This window comes from Etheostoma spectabile, chromosome 9, assembly GCF_008692095.1.
Source record: "Etheostoma spectabile isolate EspeVRDwgs_2016 chromosome 9, UIUC_Espe_1.0, whole genome shotgun sequence".
NCBI lineage: Eukaryota > Metazoa > Chordata > Actinopteri > Perciformes > Percidae > Etheostoma > Etheostoma spectabile.
This window is the reverse complement of record NC_045741.1, coordinates 31616776-31625803: the sequence shown is the minus strand read 5'-3', so window position 1 is coordinate 31625803 and position 9028 is coordinate 31616776. Positions and strand designations below refer to the sequence as shown.

Sequence of the window (9028 nt, the reverse complement as noted above, 5' to 3'; positions counted from 1 at the left end):
CTGGCTCATCTATAAACCGGACTTCACCGCACCTCCTACCTGATTGACTCTTCTTGTGTTTACACAATAAACTCTGCTTATTTACTTAAACTGTGGAAGTCTGCATCTGTATCCTCTCCCGTGTACCTTAACAATGAACTCACAATATAGGCACCTGTGATTTGTAGTGTTGCACTCAGTTGTACGTACGAAGGGTTCAAACCCCGCCAATTCTCACAGCAGAAACACACCACATGAGGAAGCGCCACGAATAGCCGTGAAGCGTAGATTCCTGCCTGATTGTGCACCTAGCTGTTCATAACAGACGAGTACTTCTCTGCAACGGTTAAAAGCAGCCCTTCAATTCTCCACTCTACAGAATGTGTGTTTTTTTTCTTTCTCTCTCTCTCTCTCTCTCTCTCTCTCTCTCTCTCTCTCTCTCTCTCTCTCTCTCTCTCTCTCTCGCTGTAGACACCGCTGAGAAGTCGGAATCACCCTAAAACTAGGTTTTATTTTGAAATATGTTTTAATTTGTAAAGTATCCGGCTGCACTGGTGGCCTTCCTGTATGCAATTACCTGCCTGGCTTAACACATTAGTTCGCAGAAGAAATAGAGGAGACGCTGAACCGTTCGCTGAAGCACACAGCCCACACCTCAACACACTCTGTAATGTGGCCTTGATAGTTGGTTTGTTTCACAAAGTTAAACAAATTGATGGATGCCACTAACAAGGGTATTTCAGACTGTGCCAGATGTTCACACACACTTTTCTTTGAATCATACTGAGGCTTTTGTATTGATGTAAAAGCTCTACAACACCAACCTGGAGTCAACTAATGCCAACAAAAGCCAACTGTTGTCTCGGCAAAAGAATTGGACTTGGCGTTATACCACAAAGAGTAACGCGCATGTTCTGCGCCTGAGTGAGAGGAAATAATTAGCAGACTGTCTGCTTGGTGTTTTAGGACCTTACCTGCAGTGGACCACCATGGGTCCAGCGTCTGGAGGATTACAGGCCTTGACTCTGCGTAGAAAGGCCAGTATTGGGGTGGGGTACTCAGGCACTCCATGATCAGGCCAGGCCATGAACTGGAACTGTCGAACCTCTCTCTTCTCACTCGAGCCATTCTGTCCACACGTACACACATTTTATCATTTTTCATGATTTATTCATCTGGCTATGAATAGAGACAGAGCACATCGCATCATACTTTGAAAGCCACGCCCACCGGCGTGGGGGGGAAGGAAACAACTCTCCGCTCTCCATTTATTTGTATTGCGTTAATGTTTCCTCCTAGTCAATTTTGTCTGCTAGCAAACAACTGAAAAATGCCTAAAGGCTGCTGTATGGTGATATAACAACAGGTTAAATAACCCATATGTTAAGTTTTTCCAAGATGCCAACTCTGAAAAACTGAGCTTTTATGGAGACAAAAGTGGAAATAGACGTGAGGAATCTGCAGGTAGGATGGACAGTGGGATCCTGACGTTGAGCTAACGTTATGTCTGATGCTACGTGTGCAGCAAACATTTTCTTACCAAAATAAATATATAAATTAACACACGTAACGTCGGACATATTGTTGGGTTATGGGTTCTTGACACTGTTGGTAGTGAATATCACCACACAGCAGCTTTATGCCATTTTTCTCATTTGAATGGATGAGAAGGCACCTTCAAGTAATACAAGTCAATGGAGAGCAGAACGTTGTTTACCTCCCTGGTGGGGGCGGGACCTAATTGTGCTCTTTCTTGCTTGGAATTTTTCATCTACCAATTCCCTTATTTTGTTACAGGTTGTTACAGATATTATTTTTGTACCATTGAGGCATAATAAAGCATGTTCATTAACCTCCGATAAGCCTTTCTGAATGTGTGTCTCAAGCCTGGGCCGAGTGTCCACTTTTTTATGTAAATCAAAATATGGTCACCATAGTATAGCACTATCAAGGGTAAACCATTTATCATCAAATCTACAGCAAAGGCATCATAACCTTTATTCATAACTCTCACAAAGCCACAGTTTAATTTTTTTCACTCAAGTGTATTTGTCTATGTAAACACTGTACATGTAGAGTTCCCACCTTATAGAGGGCGAATGTGCGAATGCTGTACGTAGCCAGCTCAACAGTGTCCAGCATGGTCACCTGGATCATCCCATATGTCTCTGTTCCTCGACTGGGCCAGTACTGGTCACATTTCACCTGCACACAGACACACAAAAAAGGGAAGATTAAACATAAAGCAGAACATTTGAATATGGCAACCAAGTCAAGAAAATATGGCCATTTTGGATCCATTTTTTGTTTTGTTTTCTGCTTTGTGAGATAAAACAGATTCAAAGAATAAAAGGATCAAAACTTATGCAGCAGAATACCACCTTCTTTCTTGACAAAACCCGGCACCTACATTACCCACAATGAAACTCGACTGTTGACAGTTTGGTTTGAGGTTTGGATTGCTAGTGTAGCCTAAGGCTGAATCCCATTCTTTCCCCTTACACCTACCCCTTGGCCCTTACCCCTACCCCTTGGCCCTTGAAACCAAGGGGTAGGGGTAAGGGGTGAAAACATACCCCTATGAATTGGGACACCACTTGGTGACATCACCATACAGTATTGATCAAAAAACTTCCAAGATGCCGTCTAGGTCTGTTGATTGTGTGGGTTTGGACAACAGTGTGTGTTATATATTTTATAGTTATTTTAGGTTCACTTTGGTAGTGCAGAGTACTATCTGTTAGTACTTAGGTCTGTTTGCATACAAATGTGTATACACATGCATCATGTGTACATATACATACATATACACCCTATACATGGTGTTTTGTATATCTGTTTCAGTTATCACCGTTTTTGAATGTCATTGATGTTCCCAAAACATTTTGTTGACAAAAATCTGTCTTTTTGGTGATAAATTGAACAACAGGCAAAAACGTTACATAAATAATGTTACAGAACCATTGTCAACTATTAGAACCATACACTAACATGTCGCACACAATAAAAGGCACTCATATGTGTAAAACTAAAAAAAAAAAACAAGACCACAAACAAACTACACACACACTACACGGTGTAACACAGCTGCTCTGATATTCCAGACCAGTTCTGGAGCCTTTTGGCCAGTAACCCCCCCCCCCTCACATATCATCAGTGTCCCATATCAAAACCAACAACATATAACAAGTGCATGAACATGAACAGGAATTAATTACAGATTATTACAATAATAGTAGGCTACCAATGCAATAATGAATGGGTACAACATGAACAATGAATTAGAACGTCGTGCTCGTTTTCAGCCCCAACCTGGATCACTGCTGTTCCTCCTGTGTCCTGCTGTGTGAGACAGGGCGGTATATGTTAAGCACGTAGCGATGTATCATAGACCGTTATATATATCTAGCTATACAATCTATGCGATCTATACAGTCCATTCAAGGCAGAAATATGTGGGACTGTTCAACGTTAGCGTTAGCGATTAGCGTTAGCGATTAGCGTTAGCATTGCAAGCTAGCGATTTTTAAAATTTCAGTTAGGAACATGTTGCAGTATACATGTACAGGACTGCATAGACCACAAAACAAGACTGCGTAACTTTTTATCAATATTTAGCCGAAAGTACTTACATTCATGTGTCTCTCTGGTCGACGGGCAGCCATTGGCCTGTGTGTTTTCTAGTGAGGTCGCGTCCACACTAGATCCCAAGGGCTATACAGCCCTTGATCTATGCCCTACCCCTAGCTCGTAATACGTATTGGACCGGCACTAGGTGCCGCGTGAACGCGCAAAAGCTAGGGGAAGGGGGAAGGGGGAAGGGGAAGGGGTAAGGGGAAGGAATGGGATTCAGCCTAAAGCCTCTGGCCTGCAGCAGAGATGAGGATACAGAGGTGTAGTAAACTCATTTCTTTCCACACCTCTAGATTTCTTTCATTTCAAAGTTGTTGCCTAATAGTGTGTACTCGGAAGTCTGATTTTCCTAGGTAAAATTTGGAAACATGCCCCCTGACCTTGGATTTCTGACCTTGGAACTGGGACAACCCCAAGCTCAAAATCCAACATGGCTGCCCTGTGAATACACAGTAGTGAAAGCTGTAGTACATACAGTTAATCAGCACTTCTGTCTTATTTGTGTGTCACTAAATCAGTCGTACACACTGTCCTGTCCAACTTCTATCTGTGGACATGCATGGTGCGTTGTAATCAACTGGTGTTGCTAACAATGGCTAACCTGGCTAAATGGAATGCATTCAGCTCAGGTGTTACGTCATTCCAAGCTCCAGCTTCCGCGTTCTGAGGTAAATGGAACACACTTTAAGGTCTGATGCTGACTCGAGTGACATCACTTGAGGACATTTTTCAGACTCCGCACAGCTCCCTCTGGAGACACACTCTTTATACAACTTTTTCACATATGCAAAAGTTCTTCCCGACACATGTAAACAGACTTCAATGTGTAAAGTCTGTGGAGTCACACTTTAAATAATTAGTCAAGCTGAGCTGTTGGATGTTGTGTGTTGGGTGGTGTACAGTGGGTTAGGCTGCTGCTTCACAGACAAAATAAGTTTAATTTAGCTCTATTTTAGCATCCACTGGTTTCTTAATGAACATTTTTGACTTACCCCTTGCTAACACTGAGGACCCAGAGTTATAGGGTGAGTAAAAGCAATATGATTCTATAGTACAAAAGGTAATACAAGTAGAACTTACACATTTTACACACTTTGAGAGCGTTGTGATGCAATGCAAAAGGAACATTAAGTGAGACGGAGTTCAAACAAGGTTCTTCAGATTAAAAGGAATTAGTTATAAAACAAATTGGTCCAACACAGCATGTGCCCTGTTAGTGTAGCTGTCACCAGCTGTTCCACTGTTGGCTGTTGGTGGGATGGATCGACACAGAGGATGACAGGGGGTGAAGCAACCTACAATGTAGCCATTGGGTGGCCGCGGGAGCTTGGCATAACTGCTTTGCAGGGCCTGAGGCCGAGTACAGAGCCACATGGCCTTTGGTCTAAGTGGTATTAAGTACCACCACCTAGACTCACACATCCCACTCAGTAAGGCTCAGTTAGTGTTACAGGCCAACAGCATGTTAACTAGAGATCCGAGATACTCAACAACGGCATCAATCTTAACCAATGTTTATATTTTCTTGACAAGCTACCTCTTGTTTTCAGTGGTGGAATGTAAAGTACAAATGTTGAGGTACTTTTACTTTACTTGAGTCTTTTTCTTTTCATGCCAAAATAAGGGATCTGGCGATTTTTCGAAGGGTTGTCCGGCGGGGGGACTGTCATTTAAAATATTATATAAATAGTTGATTGACAGAACTGTTTGGATCGTTTCTAAAATGTGAGGATTCTCTTGCATTGAGTACTTTTCCTTTTAATACTTTAAGTAGATTTTCCTTATGATACTTATATACTTTTACTTAAGTAACATTTTCAATGCAGGACTTTCACTGAGTTTTACAGTGTGGTATTTTTACTTTTGCTTAAGTATAGGATCTGAATACTTCCATCACCACTGCTTGTTATTGTGTGAATAATGCCTGCCCTTTGTGTGACGATTCTGGGCAACATCTGTGAGAAGAACTAGGAAGCTCTATTTAAAGGACAAACTCGAGGAACTAATGTCTCCTTTTTTTGTCGTTCTACAACACGCGAGCTTCGTCAGTGGAAGGGATACTGACATTATGTTAGAAACTGAAGATGAGACTGTTATGGTTTAGGGTTTTGGCTTTGGGTTCTTTTCCTCCTTTTTTGTTTTTTTTATCCTGTCTTGTGTTTGTGTCTTGTTTTCTCCCCGATCTTGTGTTGTAGTGTCTTGTCTTGTGTTCCCCTGAGAGTCTCTGTTCTGTTTTCTGTTTTATTTTGAAGTCTGGTTTTTGTCTTGTTAGTTTCAGTTCCTGTGTCTTCCCGCTCTTGTGATTACCTGATGTTTTCCACCTGCTTCCCAGCCCTCTTGTCACCTGCCTCTCGTTACCACATTACCTGGTGTATTTAGTGTCTGTGCTACTGTCATCTCTTGTCAGATCGTCTATCTGTATGTATTTGTCCTATCAGCCTTTCAGTCGGTGTTCCTGACTTTCCCTGCGAGTCTTTCCCAGTTGCTGTTTCTCCTACATCCAGTTTTTTGTTTTCTTTTTGGATTTTTGGGGTTATGGAATTTTAGGATTTTTTACTTTGTTTCCTTGAGTCTCTTGATTTTGCCACCTGATCCCTGTTTTGTTGGAACTCTGCCTTTTTGGTCAATAAATTCATGTTTAACTTCTCCTGCCTGCCTGCCGTCCTCATCGCTGCATTTTGGTCCCAAACTTGATTCAACTGCAAACTTGGCATGAACTTATGCAAATGTAAATGTGCTGTATTTATATAGCGCTTTTCTAACGACTACTCAAAGCACTTTTACATCATACAGGATACATTCACCATTCACACACAGTCATACACTGGGGCCGAGGCTGCCATACAAGGTGCCACCTGTTCATCAGATAAACACTCGCACACATTCACACTCCGATGCGCAGCACTGGGGGCAACTCGGGGTTCAGTGTCTTGCCCAAGGACACTTCGACGTGGGACTGCAGGGCCAGGGATCAAACCACCAACCTTCCGATTGGCAGGCAACCGCTCTACCACTGAGCCACGGCCGCAACTTATGAACTTCAATATTCAATGGAACATTATCTCAGAATGAATTAGCGTGAAATAACGTGGTGTAAACATAAAACACTGTGCTTTCAAGCCAGGGAGCAGAGTTCACTTCGCGGTGTACAGCGCTTTACTGAGTTTAAAATTCATCTATTTTAGGTAAATAATAAATGGTCTAATGGTGAAGTAGCATTGATTACTTTTGACTTCAGCAGAGGCAGTAATATAAAGACCAGAAAGAGGGAACTACTAAGCACCCCCGTTGGCAAACTGCACTGATGGGGCTGCTTGGTTATAGTCACCACGTTGGTACGTGTTGATCAGGGGTCAGATACTTAACTTCAGTAAAAGCATTACTGTAAAATAAAAAGAAATATTGTAGTAAAATGTCACTTTCTAGGTACAAGTAGCTACACAAGTACAAGTATGCCCATGTATTGGGGTGTGAATCTTCATCCACGATTATCCTATATATACAGCATATATAGTGTACACAGTATAGGAACTCCCCTCTTTATTGTATCTTCTCTTGAAAACTACACTTTCTGAATGTAGCAGAGTCTGAACACAGCAGACAGCAGACAAAAGGCAAAAAATAAAAAAACAGCAACCAGAAAATAAGGCAATAATCTTTATGGTTTATGGTCTGTCACTGCATTGATGCAGAATCGTCCAGGTCTGCATCACAATGCAACGATGCAATGATGCAATGATTCATTTAAACACCCCTACTGTGTATACTTCTATCCACCTAAAAAGACCTTACTTCACCACTGACCATGTATAAGTTAAAAGAGTTCATGATTGCTGTAATCAGGGTAGCTTCATAGTGTGACTGCACAGTAAGAAATTGGGGACAAAATCCACAGTCATTATGCACAAAAATGTATTCAAAAGTTCAGCCAAAGCTAATATGAGGCCTCTGCAAGCTGAAATCCCTGCCTGCCGGTCATCCTAAACCTTGACGGACCGGCTGATTGACTATGATTACTGCTCCTGCTGATACCAGTTATCATTGCAGTTCTTATACAAGATTGATTTTTCCATTTCATATATTTCACACTTTTACTGGCTTGTGGCTATCATTCAAGGGCAGGTTTTCCAGGTGGGTAAGGATTACAACTACAACATGAGAGTAGCTGCTTTAAGGCAGCAGTAGTAACAATAATTAAGTTGTAGTAGAGATTTTATTTATTTTTGTGTTCATGTGGAAAATGTGGCAGCTGTTTGTTTATGGGGTTGTAAATGATCAGCTGTAGAAACCTGCACGGAACGGCGGCCGACAGGGGCAAACGCAACTTCAGAAAACACACGCAAATGGACAAAACACAAGACAATTAAGAAAACAACTTCATTAATTTGACAACACATCTGCAGCATTCAGCAAACGTGCTGCATATGCAAACACGCAACCAAATACATAAACGCGCTGCATTGACACACAACACAGCCATATACATAAACGCGCTGCAAATACACACAACACAACCAAATACATAAACGCGCTGCAAATAAAAAAAACGATGCAAAAAGAAAAGCACACAAACCACGAAAAACAATGCTAGAAAAAAATGCTGCATCCAGATTACACAACGGAAGTTCTCCAGGCCTCTAGAGGCTAAGTGGAACGGCTGGATTATTGACCTCACAGAACGAGAGAGAGAGAGAGAGAGAGAGCAGATGAAAGGTTTGTTTGGAAACGGGACCAAAAGTGAAGAAAGCAATGACATAACAAGGTTAGTGTTCATTTAATTCATTCATTCATTTTTCTAGAGGCCTGGAGAACTTCCATTGTGAATGCTGAATGCTGCGGATGTGTTGTCACTATAATGAAGTTGTTTTCTTAATTTGCTTGTGTTTTGTCTATTTGCGTGTGTTTTCTGAATTTACAGAACGTTGGCACCTGTCGGCCACCGTAGAAATGTAATGCTGGAACAATATCTGGACCCATGTCTTGTGTCAGGACAGTGTGAGTGTCAGATAGTCGGTGTAAAATTGATTCAACACAACTAGAGTTGTTCCAATGCCATTGTTTTCTTTTAGATACGGCAATACGAATTCTGATACCTGAACTTGAGTGTTGGACGATACTGTGTACCGATCCGATATCAATAGGTTAAAAAATACATACACTACCGTTCAAAAGTTTGGGGTCACATTGAAATGTCTTATTTTGAAGGAAAAGCACTGTAATTTTCAATGAGAATAATTTAAACTAGTCTTAACTTTGAAGAAATACACTCTATTATTGCTAATGTGGTAAATGACTATTCTAGCTGCAATGTCTGGTTTTTGGTGCAATATCTACATAGGTGTATAAGAGGCCCATTTCCAGCAACTATCACCCAGTGTTCTAATGGTACATGTGTTTGTCATTGGCTCAGAAGGCT

General features: G+C 41.4%; 1 protein-coding gene and 1 long non-coding RNA gene across 2 annotated transcripts in view; one reads left to right on the top strand and one right to left on the bottom strand.

The window, feature by feature from the left end:
• ptprfa (protein tyrosine phosphatase receptor type Fa) overlaps positions 1-9028 on the bottom strand; it is a 373454-nt gene that overhangs the window by 23502 nt on the left and 340924 nt on the right. The window contains exons 24-25 of the mRNA XM_032525794.1: positions 2065-2184; positions 954-1108 (exon numbers count right to left, since the gene is read on the bottom strand). Of these exons, the coding sequence (XP_032381685.1) occupies positions 954-1108; positions 2065-2184 (275 nt within the window). The remainder of the gene's footprint in view (positions 1-953; positions 1109-2064; positions 2185-9028) is intronic.
• Positions 1-9028, top strand: part of LOC116695497 (uncharacterized) — a 94989-nt gene that overhangs the window by 59457 nt on the left and 26504 nt on the right. The window lies entirely within an intron of this gene.